At 39.0% G+C, this 20,430-nt stretch overlaps 2 protein-coding genes across 4 annotated transcripts in view; one reads left to right on the plus strand and one right to left on the minus strand.

Moving 5' to 3' along the window:
* The window catches only part of LOC110981601 (uncharacterized), a 15,524-nt gene extending 4,578 nt beyond the window's left edge, over positions 1–10,946 (plus strand). Inside the window, exons 3-6 of the mRNA XM_022239276.2 lie at positions 76–141; positions 2,847–2,953; positions 3,301–3,510; positions 4,207–10,946. Of these exons, the coding sequence (XP_022094968.2) occupies positions 76–141; positions 2,847–2,953; positions 3,301–3,510; positions 4,207–4,388 (565 nt within the window). The 3' untranslated portion in view covers positions 4,389–10,946. The remainder of the gene's footprint in view (positions 1–75; positions 142–2,846; positions 2,954–3,300; positions 3,511–4,206) is intronic.
* A 426-nt stretch (positions 10,947–11,372) lies between these two features.
* arhgap39 (Rho GTPase activating protein 39) overlaps positions 11,373–20,430 on the minus strand; it is an 86,503-nt gene continuing 77,445 nt past the window's right edge. For all 3 annotated transcript variants that reach the window (XM_022239264.2, XM_022239263.2, XM_087131044.1), the window contains exons 11-14: positions 18,955–19,068; positions 18,444–18,601; positions 17,891–18,149; positions 11,373–17,365 (exon numbers count right to left, since the gene is read on the minus strand). In XM_022239264.2, the coding sequence (XP_022094956.1) occupies positions 17,171–17,365; positions 17,891–18,149; positions 18,444–18,601; positions 18,955–19,068 (726 nt within the window). In that variant the 3' untranslated portion in view covers positions 11,373–17,170. The remainder of the gene's footprint in view (positions 17,366–17,890; positions 18,150–18,443; positions 18,602–18,954; positions 19,069–20,430) is intronic.

Raw genomic sequence — 20,430 nt, forward strand, 5'->3', positions numbered from 1 at the left:
TCACTCATGCTACCCAGTGTGTCAATTATGATTTAACATCAGTTGAAAAGTTTCTCTGTTTTTTCTTTTTGGCAGGATTCTTGCGAGGAATGGTTTGACTAGCATTGTAAACCAAACTTTGCCTGAAGGCTTCACACAAATGTAAGAATACTGTACAGTACAGTGCAATGGAAAGTTAACCCTGGGAAAACGACTGGGGAAAAAGGGGAAAAGAATTTGCATTTGCAAGGTGAATTTTGCATTTTGACTGCTACTTTTAGCAGAGGGGAAAGCCGATCGATATCGATGAAGTGCACCTTGGCGGTGGCCAGGCGGGCGTGCATGCAGGGCAGGTGGTCGACATGGCATCCGCGCGCAGTAGCCTCACACATGCCGCAGTACACCTACACATACAGACTGTCTGCTAAGATTTTGTCTATGATGTCATGACTTCTGGCAATCACTGTTTTTATTACTGCTGAATAATAAGTAGTATGATATTTGGTGGCTCTTCTGACTTGGTCTCAATTCTTACTAAAACAATTATATGTTCAAACACAAATAATGTGTGGTTGGGTATGTTTTGGGAACTCTGTACTTGTGAAATTCATACTTTAAAATTGATTTTGGTGAGGCTGGGGTTAATTTCCGTCTCAATTGGGTGAAAGATGTCAATTTTTTTTGCATTTGTGAAAAGTTTTCACACCTGTGAAAATCTGGTGTGAAAAGTTTTCCCCTCTGTGAAAAAAATTATGAAAAATTTTCCCATTTGTGAAAGGAAGGCGCAAAAATTTTTCCCACTGAGGGGGAAATTTGTCACGATTTGTGAAGTGAATGATCATTTTCTCAGATGGGATAAAGTGTGAACAGTTTTCCTATTTTTGAGGTTAACTTTCAATTGCACTGTACTGTATATGCTTCCTAATGAAAGTATGGAAGTGCATGTGTTTTGCTGGTGTACATTGTAATTACCATAATATTTGAAGCTTTTCATGGTGAAGATGACAAATAAAGTAAAGGTTTGCGGAAGCACCATGCAACAATATGTCTGTGTGTGGTTGGTACACAATTGCTGTGGTCCTCCATGTTGAATAGTCACATCGGAGTCTAGCGGGTCTCCAATACCGCAGGACATGTTCCCAGCCTCTGGGCCTCCTATACCCTTGGCAACCTTCCCTCATGGTGCTGCCACAGACAAGCATGTTTTGTAATTTACATTTAGTTCATTTGAATTTTTATGAGTCCTGTCTTCAAATTTCACTTACAGTCTGTTGCCTGAGTTTCTCAAGTAAAGAAAAACAGATCCTGGTGAAATTAACTTTGGACTTTGAGAATTCTAAGCAGTGCATATCCTGTGTGCATGAATTTGTTCATTCATGCAGTAGAGGCTAGGTTTACAGTCAATATATACATTGTACTTGGCCAAAAAAGTAATGCAAGTTAATAAAATACATATTGCATATAATGCTGGGTTTTAAATAGCTGTAATACCATAGTGGATGCTTGTTCATGTATTATCAAGCACAGTTCTCAGTTGGGTGATATGCTTCACTGAACATGAAAAAAGTGGGCTGTCAAAGTTACAATGAATCATGTGGTTTGCTTTGACATGCTAATTTGCATAGGATTTGAGATGTTCCTGTGATAGCCAATGGTCCATACAGAGTCCACAACTGATTTTTTCTAGTGAATGAACTAAAGACGAGAATGCCATGACTATGTCAGTTTGACCAAACCCACGCTATCGGAATGCTTGATGCTGGCTTGAAGCCACACATTTCCAAATCTGCAAATCAACAATCATAAGACTCGGACATCATGTAAGAGACACTAGAGTGTGTCAGATCATCCAAGAAGGGATAGACCTCAAGTGACAACGTCCAATCAAGAGTAGTACGTCATTATGCAACATCTCTGTGATCGACGCCGCAATGCAGAAACTATGGTGAGGAAGACACCTCGATGAACAAATACAGGGTTAGTGCTCAGACTGTCAGAACTGTGACTTTGTGCTTAGGACAATACAGGGATCTCCCACTGACAGCAGATCAGCATTGGCATAGGTTGCCATGGGCCCACGAGCACCATGACAGGGTGCAGAGAATGTGGAATCAAGTGTTATTCTCTGATGAATCACATTTTCGTGTAAGCAGTAGCGAGGAAAGAGTTCGAGTTTACCATTGTCATGGGAATGATTCTTCGATTGTAATGTCGTAGAGCATGACAGATGGGGAGGCCTCAGCATCCTGGTCTGTGCTGATATCATAGCAAATGACCGTACTGATCTGCTGGTAAACAATGGTTGCCCAGAGATATTGGGATGATATTTTGGAGCCAGTACATGAAGTGAGAGCATTTCTGTTTCAACATGACAGTGCGCGACCTCATGCCGCCAGAGTGATTACCCAGTATCTAGAGGACAGTTTCTCCGAACTCCCACCACCTTGGTCTGCCTTCAGTCTAGACCAAAGCCCCATGGAGCATGTGTGGGATGAGCTTCATCGCTGCATCTGGTCATGTCCAGTGGTGCCTACAGTGTAGAACAGTTCAAGAGCTCCCCACTGTTTTAATGGAAGAGTGGTGTGCTCCACTTTAGGTTACTATCAGGATGGCGTGTATCACAGCAATGGGAGAGCATGCAACTGTATTAATCAGTTTCAACTCAATTTCCACAATAATTTGTGCATTTGTTGTCCATTATGCTTACATTTAGAAAAAAAATTGTGTTACTTTTTTGCCAAGTATGCATCCTAACTTCTCTACGTAAACCTCCCCTATCCCAACCTGAAATCCATTGCTTTTCAGGGTTTCATTGTTTGGATGTATGACCATTTTTTTGTTGTTGTTTTCACGTACTTTTGGTCCAGTGACCTTAGGTCAAATCCCGTTGTGTGTGACAGTAGCCTAGCATGGCTAGCCGGGAAAACTGTACTTGGAAACTGTGCCAACGGCCAGGAAATCTCATCCTATCTAGGTGAGTGTCAGTCAGTACTACTAGGATATGCCGGTTCTAGTGAAATCCATCAGTACCAGAAGAAGGACAATTTTCTGTTTTCTGTTGTTTTATAATGCGAATTCTTTCACAAGTAATTTGTGAATTTCCTAAATTCACAATTTTTCTGAGTAATTTGAGCATGAGGTGTACACTTGTGATACATTTATGTTTGCACTTGAGGGCCGGATTTTAATCAAGGGAAAACTAGCATTGTACATGGCAATCAATAAGTAACAAATAAATGTAAGATGTGAGGTCGGTCCAAAAGTGTACTAATTAATACTACACGGATATCCATCAAAAAATGTATATCTCTGGACCTTTAGATAGTTTGAGGGCCACAGCTGGTCCACTAGCTGCTGGCCCCACACAGCCAAACCACACAGCAGATGCACAGACTCAACCAATGACAGATGCTCAGTCACAGCCTATGACAGATGCACCATCACAGCTTGTGACAGATGCACGGTCACAACCCATGACAACATTGGCCATGGGCGGCACTACTAAGCAGCCTGAGGAACCCAATAACTTATGTGAGTACAGACTTAAGCCGCCCCAAGCAGGACCAAGACAGGGTGCAATTTTCCTAGCAATGGAGGCTCCTTTGGTAGGAACTGCACTTCACTGGTTCACAAACTATTATGAAATGCACGCATTACAGTCGTTTACTTTTAAAATCCTTAAAGTCATTCCAAGCCATTTTCCCATCATTAGCCCTGTAAGAGACTGGACTTCTTACTAGAAGGTCAAAGTTCCTGCGTCTTCTTGTACCCTTGAAAGGTGCTTAGCACATCTCTTGTCACCTGCAATTGTGTTGCCTACGGACATAATGGATAGAAAAATGTTTCCATGTTCCACATGACAGAGACAAAGAATCATTGATGCCACATATGCAGTGGCAACCACAGTGCAAATTCACATGTAAACCTGGTAATGCAGTCATTGTTCAGCAAAACATGCTGCACATTCCACCACACGTAATTCAACTTAAATCAATTGATTTCTAGAGAAGAAATTTTGAGGTGATCAATAAACTTAACCATCCAGATTATTAAAGTAGGCTTGAAAACAGCACCAAATGGCAGTGTAAAACGAAGTTGCAGAAATTTCTACCGGTACGTGCAATATAAAAAAAATGCCTTTTACTTTGTTTTCCTAACTTCTACCGGTAAGTAGGGATTTTGGGTTCATTGTTAATTTGTGTGTGTTTGTAATTTTCTCCACTGTAGATATACTTGCCATTGTCATACCGGTCCTTGTCATTGTGGTGATTTGTATTGCCGTTGTCATCTTCACCCGCAAGAATCGCAAACAGCAAGAGACTTACAACTCATCCATTCGCTACTCGGTAGTCCGTAAGGATGCAGGAGCTGGTAACCGGGTCTATAGCGATGTCACCACTGAGTTATAGTGACCTTATGTTGTATAAGGCCATTAGACACTGAGTGTAGGGCTGTGAGTTAAAGGTAGTTTTTTTTCCGTTGATTAATTGTTTCCTTTCAATGTATCAAACCACTGATTCATGTTATGCATTTGCCATATCTGCCAAAACTTTTGTCTGGGCATCATGGCAGTATTACATTTCTCACTGGTAGCAATAGCATCCAAATGTGTGTTCATCCCACTTTTTAGAAGTTTCATGCGTGGAATTGAGGTATTGTGCTAAACAGAACCCTGAATATTCACAGAGTAACTTCAGTTACACCAAATATTGTAACCAAACAAAGGATTCAACAACTGCTTAATTGAATAACTGAATAGTCACCACAGCCCCAGGAGATAGTCACCACAGCCCCAGGAGATAGTCACCACAGCCCCAGGAGATAGTCACCACAGCCCCAGGAGAGAGTGTTTTTTGTCAGTTTGATTTCAGTAGTATTCTTGGAAAATGAAGGGCTATTTAACAATGTCCATGATACCGAGCAGAATTTTGCGGCAGTTTTATCCTAGAATAGAGGCACCTAAACATGGCTTGACAAGAAAGTCAGAGAGCTTCAGTGAGAGGATTCAAAGAAATCAAAGTCTGGTCTTCGTGGCAACATCTGCTCCGAGCAGAACAAAAGGGGGCTTTTTGGGGGGATACTCGCATTTGACAGGAGTACGCTGAGTATGCGTAACTAATTTACGCCGGCATGTATGGTCTTTGCATACACCCAGAATGCGTGCCAGAACCCATTTGTAACCACCTGTCTTTCTTTTTGCCGATTGGGGGTGCACTTCAGCTCGGGGCGGAGAGTTAGTTTGGTTCGGAATTCCTGGGGTGTCTCTTTCAGAGAGGTATTAAAAAGTACAGTAGTTTGGACAATTTTACATAATCTGTGTAATCCGTCAAAATAGAGTGGAAAAATAGTGTGGGACACTTGGGAACTGAAGTAGGGAAATTTGAAGGTGCTTTCCAGGAATTGTACTATGAATTTCCAGACATGCCATGGGGCTTTAGTGATTGTCCTTGAAGAAGTGTGGGATTTTTCTAAAAATTCTAGAAAAGTCCTAAAAAATTCCAACTCTTGGACTACCTTTGGAAAGACCCAAACGATCTCGAGAACTGATGGAAATTCACCTTGAATTCTGCGTATAAGATGGAAAGCAGCATTAGCATTGTTGGAGGATATAAAGTCTTTGAAGATGGTGACACTGTATTAGATTGGAGTTTTTAATTCATTTACTTATTGTTTTAGCACATTTTTAATTTATCTTTTGTATTTTTTGTTTTTTCACCATTCAAGTAAGTGCCTAAGTTTTAAAACCAAATTGTACATATCTATCAAAGTGCACTTGGCAGATTATGTGTGAGTGTGTATATATATTGGGGACAGATTGTTTGTCTAAATTATTAACAGGGAAATGTGTACTGTATTTATGATAACGTCTTGGATTTTTCGTTAACATTTCCTGTTGTGTTTTCAAAGTTGAAGTTCTGTGGGGCATTGCTTCTACAGAAAGCTTGATTGGCCCCGGTGCTGTTTGCTTGTGTCAATGTGGGTCATGCATTTACTCTGTTGATTTTGTGCAAACACCACATTTGTGTTAACCACTTCGTGCCGGGTTAAGTTAAAATGGCCATGCAGAAATACGGCGTTTTTCATGATTTTCCGTTTTTAAAATTCTTCAAAAATTCATTACTTCATTTACTGGACGTATATACCCACACAAATAACAGTCTGGTTTCTGCTCTATTCTGACAGGTAACATCTATTGACGCCCGTGTATTTCAGCCAGGCCTACTGTCTTGTAAACAGAGCCCAGATTGTGTGGTGTTGCGTAATTTTCTTTTGTTCTCGAAACTAGAGCAGTTCGCTGCTTGCGTCTTTTTCAGTAGGGCGAGATTAGCGTGCAGCGGTATTGTGTTGTTCAGTGCTGGAGAGCTTTCGTCCGTGGTTGTAATCCTTCATATTGAATGCCACAAATAATGGTATAGTTTTTCAAACACAGGACAGATCACCTCTGCCATTGACGAATGAAAAATGAAAAAAAACAGTAGCATGGCTCTTTTGTCCAATTTTGGGCTCCCCAGCTATGCGTACAAACAAACATGTAAGGTATCCGATACCGGGTCCCCCAGCGCAAAGTGGTTAAGAGTTCTTGCAGTGACTGGATTGGGCACATTATGATCCAGTATGTCTAAAGCCTGTGACTGTTACTGACATGCTGATGTCACTAGGAAGTGGCTTGGTTTATACCAAGTCCACTATGCATGCACAAAATAATTGACCTTTTATGCCATCTGGCAGTCATACTATGCTACAATTTATTTTTTCATGAAATGGTTTCAAAACAGTATTTTTTCATATGAAACTGTGACTGTGAGTTTGGTGTTTCTCTGCATAATAGTTACGTATGTAAAAGTCATGTATTTATAGTACAGAAAAGGGGACTTCTGGTCACCACATTGTAAGTGTACACTTCTTGATTCAATATTGGTAAATCTTTAGTGTATTTATTGTACTCACAGACATACATCTATTAGTTCGACCAAAAATTTAAATTTTTCAAAAAAAGGCAAATACACCAGGCAATTTGTGATGTACAGCAAAGCAACGCAGATATTGGCTTGATGGAGTAATTTAATTAATACATGTATTCTTACCACAATGTCATTTTGCAGCAGAGTGAATTTTGCTATCAGGACAGACAGTGTACAGCATTTAAGTTCAATAAGCTGTCTGCTTTCACAGAGTCCTGAGATTTGTGTGTCTGTACAAACTGAATGGTGGATCAGTGTGTGCATGTATATGTATTTGTATATACAGTCGAACCTCGTTAATAAGAGGTCCTTCACACTTGGCAAATTACCTCGTTGTAACAGGAACCCTGTTTTATCAGGAATGAAGCAAAAGAAGAACAAAGGATTGAGACCTTGAAATGTCCTTGTGTTCAGCAGAATCTTGTATTATCAGTGCTCTTGTTAACGAGGTTCAACTGTACACATTCACTAGAGGCCACTTAGGCCACACCCGGTGGTTTAACCCATGAGCCATGGCTGTGTATATGCACTGAGATGTTTGGATCAGATTTATATGTCATCTTGTGTGAACAGGCCAAGTATTGAAAGGACAAGATAAAATTTGAAAGAACTACTCAGTGTCCTTTAACATGTTTCAAGCATTTAACTTACCAAAGTGCCCCCTGCAATTGTCTCTGTCTTGATTTATAATTTTTCGAGGAAGAAGAAGCAGTCGTAAGTGTAAAGTAGCCAAAATTTATCAAGCATTGTTATTGAAGAATGATATAAATGCAGGTTTTTTCTGTGTTTGTCTAGATTAATTCTAAAGTCAATGCACAGAAACTAGCATTAATGAATAAAAAGCATCAAGATTCAAAAGGAAGAGGCCACAGGGATGTTATTTTAAACAGAAATGAAAATAGATGTAGATGGTAGATTATTGTTTCATTACTTGGATTGTGAAAAACACCGCTGGCTTTCACCTTTCTGTTTTTTAGATTTACTTCTGGTGCATAGAAATGCACAAGCAATATGGAATGGAAACATATATACATACGCAGTTGATAAATTTATGTTAAATATTGAAATTTTATGAAGATCAGGAACCTGTTAGAAAAATCATGGGGAATTTCTTTGAGCTAGTGAGCACAAAAAGTTACTTAGCAAGATCATATTACCAGCTAAGATCCCATGGAAATTTGGTAAGCAACGGTTTCTCTTAAGAAGTTCCTCTAGATAAACAGTGAAGCTAGTGGAGGTATTTTGGTCAGTACTTCTGATGTTCATTTTTTTTCAGAAGAGTTTTGCACTAGAACGTAGCAGACTAGCAGTGAGTAAAGTTACAAAAGACACCTGTTTAGGTAAACCATTTACAACACAGTAATTGTATTGTAATGAAGGTGCAAACATTCAATAGACAATTTGATATGTAAAGACTATTTGAGATTTGCCAAAAGTTTTGTAATCACTTTTTTATTATAAAGCATTCTTCATCATGAAAGGTCAATTTTAGACTGAGTTTTATTTTTCTGAACTCAGTCATTTCTTTTGCCATGTGCGTTTTCAAATTAATGCATTAATGGAAGGAAGGCAAAAGGAATTCTGGTGCTGTGGACAACAGCACAGTTACGTCTTTATTTTAAGGAACAAGAGTGTGGTTTATAGAATTGCATTGAACTCGGTTTTATGGGAGATGTAAATCAAATCGTGTCTTAAAAATGAACTTGCATGGGAATTTAATGACTGTCTTCTTGCTAGGGCCCTAAAGTATTTTGGTATTGCTTGCCTCGATGAATGGTCCAGCGAAGTCTGATTCCTAGACACAAGTCTTGAAAGCAATGAGGTAAACACATACGGACCTGCCTTATTGTGGTCAGGTCCCTGAGAGGCAGAGCATTGACAAGACATGAGTATGTAGATATAAATATGCAGTGTGATCAAGAAGGAGTTTTACTATCTGAATCCAGTTTGCCGACAGTGCTGCCATCTATTTCACAGAGACTGTTCGGCTATTAACACTGCAAAAGGATGTTTAACTCCAGTGGAAAATGTTGCTTTTATGAGGGAGCTTTGAGTGGAAATCTCCATCTTTGCTTGGGCATCTTGGGGGAGGGAGGCTTGTCCTACCTCCCCCAAACAATTGAAAAATAAAAAAGTAGATAAAAGGCAAAAAAATAAAAAGAGATATGATAAGTGATGAAAAATCACCAATTTACTTGGAAAAATCGAAATTTCCCCTGTCCTATGGAGTTACCAAAGTGTGATATTTTAAATGGGAAGTGTAATGCCAACGAATGGAGTACAATACATGTTGATTTACATGCTGGTTCTTGCACCATTAATACACATAACAGGGTTCTAGTCTTGACTAATCACTTTGCGGTACTTTGTTAATGGTTGATAAGTTTGTACCTTATGACTGATCTTGGGTTAAACAGCATCCATTATTTTCTGCTTACTATAGCCATTTCTGTGCTAGTTGTTCAGCAGTGCTATGAAATTAGGCCATGGAAGCCAAAATTTTACCTAAATGTACCAAGTGTTTGCGAATGATTCTCTGATAAATTTTAGTTGCATGAAATGTGACAAGAAACTACATGTGTGCCATTATTTCCTTTCACTTGTGTTAATAATAATGGCCTAATTGTTAATCCAAAAGGTAAGAGTAAATCCTTCACATGGCTAAACTTACCAAACCTTGTCAGAAGTCAGGATGCCATGTGAAGTAATATATCCGGCTAGTTCACAGGTGATCAACTTCATGAATAAACTCATGAATTATGGCAGCTTTCTGCATTTCATCAATTGGCTCTCGGATTCTTTTCTACAAAGGCAGAGATGAATCTTTTGATTGAAAATATCACATTTATTTTTCATACTGATAAAATCATCAGTGGCTGTGATCCTGAGAGCTTTTCAGTTCTGTTGCTTTATCTGGCTGGTATATGGGGTACAGTCTGATCAACTTTGTATAATATCCTGTGTTGTAGATCAGTTTTGAGTCCATCACAAGTTTTTCAGTTAGTCTTAATTCAAATCACAAGCTATGGAGGATTTTCAGTCACATGATTTTTGATGGTCAGCATTCAGGAGGGCATGGAAATGCACACGCCTTTGAAGTCCGTAACCACTTTGGCATGCGTGAAACTGCCAATAGAATTACAGAGATTCCAAAATGTACACACCTCCACGGATATGGTAGGCTTCCTGATATGCCTTCAGCTGTCATGTTATTTCATGTGCAGAACCTCATGAGCAGCAGCAACGACATTCCTTTAACATTGTTCATCCTTATTTGCCTATTCCAGGGTGTGTGATTTTTGTAACTAAACTTATGAGTACATGGGCTTAACTTCAGTGATGACTGAATCATGTAAAATCAGGTAACAGTGTTTACCAATAACAGGTCACTGACTTAATTGGTCAGTTAGAACATATACATGCACCTGAAAAAGTGTTGAAGGAATTCATTTCAAAGCATCGTCAAAAGATGACTTTTGGAGTTTTTGCTTTTTAATGCAGCTGGACAACTGGCACGTTTATGTGGGCAACATTGAGAATAGTTGCAAATTAATGTTGTATGCGTCATCCTTTTATTGGAATTTTAACATTTATTGCACACCATTAGCACTATGTAAATATGTGGCCCAACATAACAAAATGAGTCACAGGTCACCAGAGCAGCTTTTGAGTGAAAGGTCTTTAAGACAATCTTGTGCCATATAAATCATTGGGACCCCCAACATTTTCCACCCATATTCCATACATTATTGTCAGTTTTATCTGGATGCCAAACTGTGCGATACATCAATACTAAGAGCTCAGTTTGCTCTATCTCATTTAAACTAAAACACAATTACTAAAAATATGGCCTTAAAGACTCATTTTGTTGGATCTGGTCACGTATGGGTTTTTCCAGGAATGACACTCATTTGTGTGTGGTAGTTTTCTGTCAAGGCCGTGATTGTACCCGTATTTTTATCACTTTGTCTTTCTCTAAATTAAACCAGTGTGTTTGACACGTTATTCTTGTCTCCAGTCAGTGGATTACTACGGGAGTTAAGTTACCATGTTGGTTGTCATTAGTCAACTTTTAGGTCAAGCCCCTTCACTCAGGTAAATTCAAAATAAAGTCCATTTGATATGGATTTTTAGTTTCATGTAGTTGTAGGTGACTCAGAAGTGGACATGCTTTTGGGGGGTTCTTATTCTTCTTTAAGGGAATGAAATATACAGATATTTCAGTGCAGACACGTCTTGAGGCAAGTCTTTGTTCCTCTTGGACAGGCCAAGGGACACCTCTACACCCGTTACAGGATTTGATTGACAAATACCTACATGTACCTCAAAGATGTCTGCTTTGCATAAGGTCTATATCCTGGGGGCAAGGGCTACATACTCATGCAATTGCTCAACACTCTAGATACACTGAGACAAGGCATGCACTATAACTTTGATAACTTATTGATAATTTATTAATCAACAACTTTCATACATTACTGGAGAGTAACTACACTGTCTAAGTTTTCTTGACAGGGGGGGGAACCTCGCAAATAAACACTTTAATTTCTATTGATTTTTTTTTATAAAACAAAACACCTTAGCAATCATGAGATTTAACATTTCACTATAAACATGCAGTGGGATACCAAGCTCTTACCACTAGTGGTGCTATTTCAGGATACCAGTTGAATATGCAAATTAGGTTAGTTCCCAAACTTCATTGCAATATTACAGAATTGGCTGGTACTCTGTAAGTACTGGCCATATTGTTTACCACTCAGCATTTTTTGAATACAAGGGTCCATCATACGAAAGTCAGCCTTTATTTCCAACTGTTTATATTAAAAAAGTTTACAATTTAAGTACAGTGTGCTGGATAATTGACAGTGAAAATTCCTGAAAACCAAAGCCTTTAGAAACAATGACAATATCCAATTCCAAATGCATTTAACCAAAATATGATACCATTTCAAAATAATTTGCATAATAACGAGTTTTCACATGCATACACATGTATGCATGGTTGAACATGTAAAAGTACTTTAAACTAATCATAAAGGTGACATATTGCAAGGCTACTCAGTGATATAGGAAATATGACAATCAGTTTATTACATAATTCATGCATTTGGTACGGTACAGTATGAATATTCATGAATAACTGCATTGCAATGATATATTCATGTCTTGGTTACCACATTTTCAAGGTTACAAAAACTCTGTTGACAAGTCAAAAACCCATGAAAGCCATTAATCAGATAAAATTTCCCTCACACTTTTTCTTTAATGATATTTTAGGTGAGGCTTTTGAACATTCATTTTCAGAAGTAAAAAATCACATCGGTTTTAGAAAGCCGAGCACTCCATGTGCTGCCAACAAACAAAGCCACATTTTATGCTATCGTTTGGCAAAGAAATATTACTTGGTGAATTTACTCAGCAAGCATGGGCAGGGAACCAATTAGATGCAGTACTACTCCACATAAACTCTCAGCTGGTAACATGTTTGCTTCAGCAAATTAATTTCTCCAATGTAATTGGAGTCGGGTTGACTTGGCCACACATCCTCATAGGCTTGCCGCTGATTGACTGAAACTCCATAACATCACTTTGTACTGGCATACATGTAACACTCAGGATGATAACAAGGCCAGTGCCATTTGGAGACTTGTTCTCTGATTGGTTGGTGCATTTTGTACACATCACACTAATTATTTGCATAATAAGACCTTAACTGCAGTGCAAACAGAGTCAATGTTTAATCAAATATGAGAGAAATATCGCTGCTTGGGTAATTTCAAAAACTCACCCAAGTTGAAGTTTAGCTGGCAACCAAACAATTCTGCTTTTATTCCTTGCAAAAAGTAATGCTGGTCAGTCATACAGTGATGGCACAAAGTTTACACTATTTTAAAGTTTATGTTCTCCATGACTAGTTTAAACACTGATGATAAAATTCTGACAGGGTTTAAGGAAATGCACATCAGCAATGAGTTGCAGTGATATGTGAGCACACCTTGACCTTGCTTGTTCAATTGTACAAGTATTGCTTTTATAAGACTGGTTTTACTACATAAAACCAGACTAGCTACAGTTAAACCAAGTTAAGGCAGGTTGGGAAGTTTCTTACCTAAAAAGGCAGAAACTTCCTATGAATAAGCTTTTTTTCAAACTGAGTGGGAAAAAGACGGGCATGGGTGAAAAAAAGGAAAACAAAAAAAATTCAAGAAAATCTATTTACAGCTTGAGTTTGATCTGACGTTTGATCTATACATGTATGTATGTTTGTGCTAAACACAGAATGATCCCACATATCCCAGTGCCAATATCATAGAGCTTGCTCAAAAAACAGGTTACCAGCCACAATGTCACATGATGAGTGCTCCTCATGACTGGTTCTCTGCCAAATTTTACTCAGCCATACAATTTGCTGCAGCTTCGTGAAATTGAGCCCTTGGAGTGGAAATTGTAGTCGCCCCCATCCCACTTTTTCCCTTTTCAAGTCATACCCTAACAACAAAATGGACTGAAATGATTAGGGAACTAAATAATAAATACATTCATGAACTATACACAATATAAAAAAGTGAAACACACACTGATGGCAAAACCTTCCTTTTAAATATGGCGTATTCATTGGTGTGGCCATGCTTCATAGTCACACCAATGACCATACCTATACACACCTTAATGATGAAGTACGACATAAAAATTAGATAAGCAATCTCATGTACAAGATGAGATACCATTTTAAATCACAGGTCATTGGAAAACCTTCATAACCCAAATTCAGGTAAATGCAAATTTTGATTAGTTGAAGCATTTCAACGCTACACCTAAATACCCCCAAAGGAGAAGTACATGTACAACCTTCCTGATATGTAGGAACAAAGCAGGCTTTGGTTTCAATGAGGAATTGAAAGCCATTGTAATCTGGTAAGGACTGCACCAATCGCCTTCAAACCATGCTTAAACCTTGTTATATTAATCCACAAAAAATGCCACGCGTGACTACTTCAAGGTACAAGCACTACCAATTTGACCCCCCAGAACTTTCTCTAACATCTGTTCTAAGGATCTTTGTACAGTTCACATAACTTTGACTCTATTTATAACAATATGCAGAGGTTGGTTGATTTATACACAAGTTATTTTTAACTTAAGATACATGGTCAAGATATATAAATTGTTGACAGTATAAATACTTTGGTAGGACTGAAATTAAGGCCTTTATGCCATACTTTTTTAGCCAAATTGACAAGTCGTCCCACTCGCATTAACCTTTTAGCTCTTTTGAGTATTTGCAGGAACTGCGTAGGAACTGTGGGACTTTCTCTGAACCACTACCCATGGCAGCCAAGGGACCACACACTAGATACAAGCAATACTCCATACACAGAATTGAGCAGAATCGTGCTGAATAATGCAGAATATGCACCTATTCAAATGAATGTGTACAACAAAGTTTCAAATTAATGTGCACAACTAATTTTCAACTGAATGTGCAAAAAAAATGTTCAACTAAGTGTGCAGAACAAATTCTTTACTGAATGTGCACAACCGAAAATAAACAATGTACAATTTTCAATTGAATGTGCTCAAGCAACATTTCAGCTCAATATCCATGACTAATTTTCAGTGAAATATACCATTTTGTCTCAGTACCTCGGATGAGGAGCCATCCAAGTAAACTTAACTGACAATTAATGGCTTGCATTTTTGAAACTAAAGGCTTACCAGTAGTGACACACTGGTCGAGACATTACAGGTTTTACCAGTAGTGACACACTGGACGAGACATTACAGGTTTTATGGCATAGACGCAGACCGAAGCAAAAATTCACTAAGCAGCTGAATGAAAAAAAAAATCAGTTTACAAACAGATCATGTGTTGTGCATTACTTGTGACTTCTGCCCCAGCTGAGTACTGCTTAGCAGGTAAATTTGCTGAGCAGTAATTCCATGACATTGGAGCCAGCACGTGGAGTTTGTGTGATGTATGCTTAGTATCTGTAGGATCTGGGACCTGCTACAAATCTTGGTTCCTGTAATCTTTCAATTTATGCCAAACCTTCTTCAGCATTTCTCAGGCAATGGCTACATCCAACAAAATCCAACTACTAAATGTAGAAACAAAACAAGTGTCTACTTCATCAAGTTCATGGCTTACAAGAACAAAATCCACAAGATACTACCTGGTGCTGGATACTGGTAGACTCAGCAGAGTTTGTGTTGAACTATATAATTTATCACTGCATGATACCATAAAAAATGTGTACCAGACTGAAAACGGTAACTACATGTATGACGTTTCCAAATGAGACAAAAGTGCATGATGGGATTTTTATTTCAAATGTGAGTAAAGAGGGTTTTATTGGTGCACATGTGCAATATGCACTCTCTGCTTGGAATAAACTGTCACACTTAACTTGAATCACTCAGTTCATCACACAGTTTGGGGGTCACTTGGAACTACTGGCTGTGGGTTTTAATTATTACCCACAATACCTTGGAACTGCAAGGAGAAGTAATGATCATATTTGCATTCAAACTTCAAGCTGCTGTTGATATGCATGAAAGTATGATACATTACTGTACTTTGTCTGAATACAGAGAACTATTGTGTGCCATTTTAGTTTCTAACAAGAAGAATATATAAGATTTTTGGGCACCTGTTATTTAGACTGGAGTCCACGTCAATGGCCAAAACTGTGCATACAACACAGTGGCATAGTTTGATTGGCTTCAATATATTACACACCTTAATGTACAACCTTTTTTTATAATACAGCCATGATTTGAATAGGATAACCAGAATTGGACCATCCCAGCATCTGAACCCAAGACACCTCGATTACAGTACTCTTCCCACTGAGCTATTCAAATTGTTTCTTATTTAGCGCTACATTTGGAAAGTCAAGTATTACTTCCTACAACAACCTCAAGAGACAACAGCTCCCAAATATTCATTCCAATTATTTCTGTTTGCTTGACCTGACTGTTTATTCTTCTTGAAAGGATTCCATCCTAATATTCCTGAATGTAACATTCTGCATCAGCCCTCTCCTTGGATAATCAACAGATGGCATTCCGCCCTCACAAAGTTCTCCATCTCACAAAGAAATCCCTCAGACTGGAGGGGCATTCTTTCTTCCTATTTCGTTTGAGGCCACTGCCATGTGTCCTTGTCATAGCTAACATCTCTGAGCTTTTATTGGACAGACTGTGTAAACTTCACTGGTGAACAGGGATAACCACTTCCATGTAATTATAAATTACATGCATATGTCACCAGGACAACCTACCCACAATGCTGTGTATTTCTGGCAGGATGTTTTGTGACAAGGATGTGCTATCACTAGCACCTCTGGACAGGACAGGTAAATGATGCACCAGTCTACTGTACCTGGTATTTATAATTACCAGAGGGTGACCTTGCCTCCTTACAGCCAGAAATGTATATAGAAAGAGTAGCATCAACTGAAGACTTTGGAACCAAAATGGCTGGTCATTACGTGTGCAGTACAGCATACAGCTATTGTGTGCTAACTGTTCCTGTGCACTGATGCATAATCCACCATTTTGGTTCCAACAATTGAGACACTCATGTCGAATCTCTCTCTATAAACAGCTCTGCTTCCAGCACATTCTGCCATCCAGGGAGAGGTACGTGTTGCATACAGGCCTGCTTACCAAACCACCAGATGAGGTTATTGACAATCCATGGTAATACTGAATAGATTTGTGTACAGAACACTGGCGGTCCAACGACTGCTGGTAAGGAGACTCTACAGACCTCTATAGAGTGCTATACTGTAGAATGTCACAGAATATTGATTTAGTGTTACTGCAGAGTGTACAGAGAATGGTGGATATCCTTAAACCTTGGCTCATTGTGATCCAGCATTCCATAGACCCAGAGGTCCAGGTGGTCCTGTGCTTATACAACTTTCATGTTATATGGACTGGCAAGGTCTCTGTGAATATGAGAGTCATCTTCACGTAAGAAATCTGCATCTGAATTTCATGACAAAATCCAGTAGGCACATCCTGACAAGTGCTCCTTGAGGAAGAACACATTCTTGCTTCTGTCTGTATCTCTTATTGTCCCATTCAAGCAGGTGCCCATCCATACACCTGTCCTCAATGCACATCACCTTAAATAACTTCACAAGTCTCACTCTGAAGATACACTACACAAAAGTCACACTTTGATGAATTGAAGAAATAAAAAGCAGAGATGGCTCTTATATAACGCCCGCCATGAAGATGGTGTCCAAGTTGGTGATGAGCAGACGTATAAAGGACATTTCCTTACGGGTATTCTCAAAGATGATTTGAGGGTTGTCGGAGGCACATCGCAGGCAATTTGGAGCCATGACCATGGCTAGATTGTTGATGTCCATCTTTGTTCTGGAAACATTCTCTTCCTGGGAAAAGATCTGATGGGGAGGAGTAAGACCAGAGGATACAAATTCTCAGAAATGGTAATAATTAACAGTGTTTTCTTTGTTTGTCCAAATACTCTTCCCTTCAATAAGTAAAGGGTGCTTGTAAACAAAACAAAGTCAGTCAAGGGTAAAATTCTACATTGAAATTTCATTTCAACACCGCAATCAATTCAATCTTAACACATTAATGCAACGATTCTACAAACACTCATCTTCTCTTACAGTAACATTTTATTTAAGATGCACACAAAATGTACATGAAGCATTTTTAGTAGCAGTGTTTCAAATTCAAAAATAATTTCAGCAAAATTGAGTTCTGTGGATGCAACACTTAATTTGTTGGAATGGAAAAAATCACACAGAATCTACTGTAAGATTTTATGTGTAAACTTCCATGTGATTACACATGCAAAGTGTTCCAAACCATTTGGATATGTCTGTAGACAATGCTTATGCCTACCATTTAATTCAGAGAGCCTACTTGGCAATGCATATACAAGGTACCAGCCGACTCACCTGCAGGAACTTGATGAAGTGGCAGAGCACCAGCCGGTTCAGGTCTGGCAGTTCTTGTACAATAGCCAAAGCAGCTTCAGCATTCTCACCACAGCTAACGCAACGTTCATAGAACTCCATGGGAATGAGTGGATCATAGAGGTCACGGTACCACAACTTGAGTAATGAGGCAGGGATGTTGGCATCATCACACTGAGGCATAATCCACTGGTCACACTTGACCTTGAGGGCATTCACCTCATCAATATCACCAGGAACTCTGTTTTATGCAACAAACAATTCAAGAATTGCTATTGAAACATTTGCCCTTATTTAGTAAGCAAAAGTATGCAAAAAAATTCAATTCTTTCAATTGCACTCTTGCTTGTGGCTTGGCTTGAGAGGGAAAGACTTCTCATAGATGAACTGAGGTGGAATTCCAGGGGCCTTGAAATGAACTCAACTTCACCACTGGCTCCTGGTGAAAATTTTAGCCTTTTCAAATTTCAAAACTCTCCGTTAGTGAATTCAAAGCCCATAAAAAGTTGCGATGGCTAGCCACAGGTGTTCTGACCTGAATATCCCCTCCACTTTCTCTCCTTCCAGTCTCAGTACTTCCTCCGCCAACACGACGGCAATCCACGGCAGCTTCCGGTCAGGAAACCGTTCCTTCTGCAATTCCATGACCTCATCTAGGGTGTTCCCAAACAGGGAAGGATGAAAGACCGAGTCCTAGGGAAGGAAAGAACAGGAAGAAAGAACAAGTTGAAGGATTAGGAGATGGACTAGGGGCTCAGTGACCTCTATTGTTATTATTATCCTTATTTATTTCTGGTAATGATACTAAGGATTTCTCAAAAGCGCCCTAGGTACTGTAGCTCGCAAGCCTGAAGAAACCTGCAGAGAAGAGACAATGAGAAGCAGTTACAGTTGTAGAGGTGGGAGGAAAACCCCAGAGGAATATTCTGGGTAAAACCCACGGGATCAGGTAGGGACTGAAAACCCTTTGCATTCTGCATTGGCCAATCACTGTGCCAAGTAGCTCTATCAAATTGATGCTAACCACAACTCAGACTCAGACATACTTTGGCAAGATTGATTTCTTCCAGGGTGATTTTCTTGACACCTTTCCTGGCGCCAGTCTGTGCTATCCTCTCTAGTTTCTTGTAGCAGTGGTCTGCATACTGCCGCACAGGAACCTGTTAGAAAAGCAAGTAACTTCCTTATTAGATAAAATAGCAAAGAGCTTTAACCCTAAAAGATCCAGGGGACGGGGTACCCTCCTTAAATTTGCCTCAATATTATCACGATGCAATTTTCTTGTGTGGTGAGCCTCCAATAATTTTCCTTGCCGTCATATGGAACACCAGTTTTTTCAAAGGCCTATTTTTCTAGCACAGATCAGCCAAAATGTTAACTTTTTTCAATGAGATGCTCAATATTCACGGGCCAACATTTAGGACAACAACCTCAAAACAAACCGTGCATCTAAATGAACCGAGACTTCACAGTTAGGCTCATAATGGATGTCTTCACATGCACACCAAGTTCAAAAGATCAGAAATGGGACAGCTGAGTTCTTTAGAAGGCAGAATCACAAAAGGGGTTAACTAGTCAATAACGCTTCTCAAAGACCACCTTTAAAATGGTGCATGTAGCAGGAAAGTACCATTTTTCAAATTACTTCTTCCTTGCCATATCAGAGCTACAAACAGTAGAACCAACTTTTACATTTGGACACCCAAAGAAAACATGTGACAAATCTAACACAACGCATCCCAAATTTCCACAATAAACTTTCAAGCAATATTTGGCAATGGAAATCATTGAAACTGTAAGCAATCATTAGGATGTATTGATGTATGCCTAATCTTGACAAGTATGCAACCTGACCAATGGAGGTTTTTCACGTGATGTAATATGATGGGCAAAGGTATTTCAGGAAGTGTACCATGTCCATGGAAGCGTGTGCATTTTTGAATCTGTGTATTTCTACTGGCAGTTTCACGTACACCAGGCTATCGAGAGACTTTGCACACATTTCCATGCACATCCATGTAAATTGAATGCTGACAGTCAAAACTCACCACTGAAAGTCCTCCACACATCAAAATAAAGTGCATGGAAAATTCTTTCTACAACTGTGAAAAAACTGACCAACTACACTTTTTTTTGTTTGACCAAGTGACTTTTGGAAGTCAAAGGCAATTGTAGTCTAAACTAACTATTAGCCTCCAATTTCATTCTTTCCAGATCTATGGATCCTGTTGGCAATTTAAGATATCCTTTTATAAAGACAGCCTCAAGCACAATGCAGAATAGTTGCATATATTAATGACATCCTGTGACATCCTGTATTGCTGCTCTAGCTATTTTTACATGTCACGAGGATTACTGAAAGGCTTCCTGTTACTAAACACCGCCTAAGCACTTTGGAATGGGAAAAAAAATTTAAGTTTGGCTTATGATAAAACACTATCAAACTTGAACAACTTTTGGGAAAAAGCCAATGTGAAGTGTGAGGCTTAATGAAAAAACATCTTTGGATTCGTACAAAGGAG

Source organism: Acanthaster planci, linkage group LG21 (assembly GCF_054643075.1).
Source record: "Acanthaster planci isolate LZ-2023a linkage group LG21, COTS_SCS, whole genome shotgun sequence".
Lineage (NCBI taxonomy): Eukaryota > Metazoa > Echinodermata > Asteroidea > Valvatida > Acanthasteridae > Acanthaster > Acanthaster planci.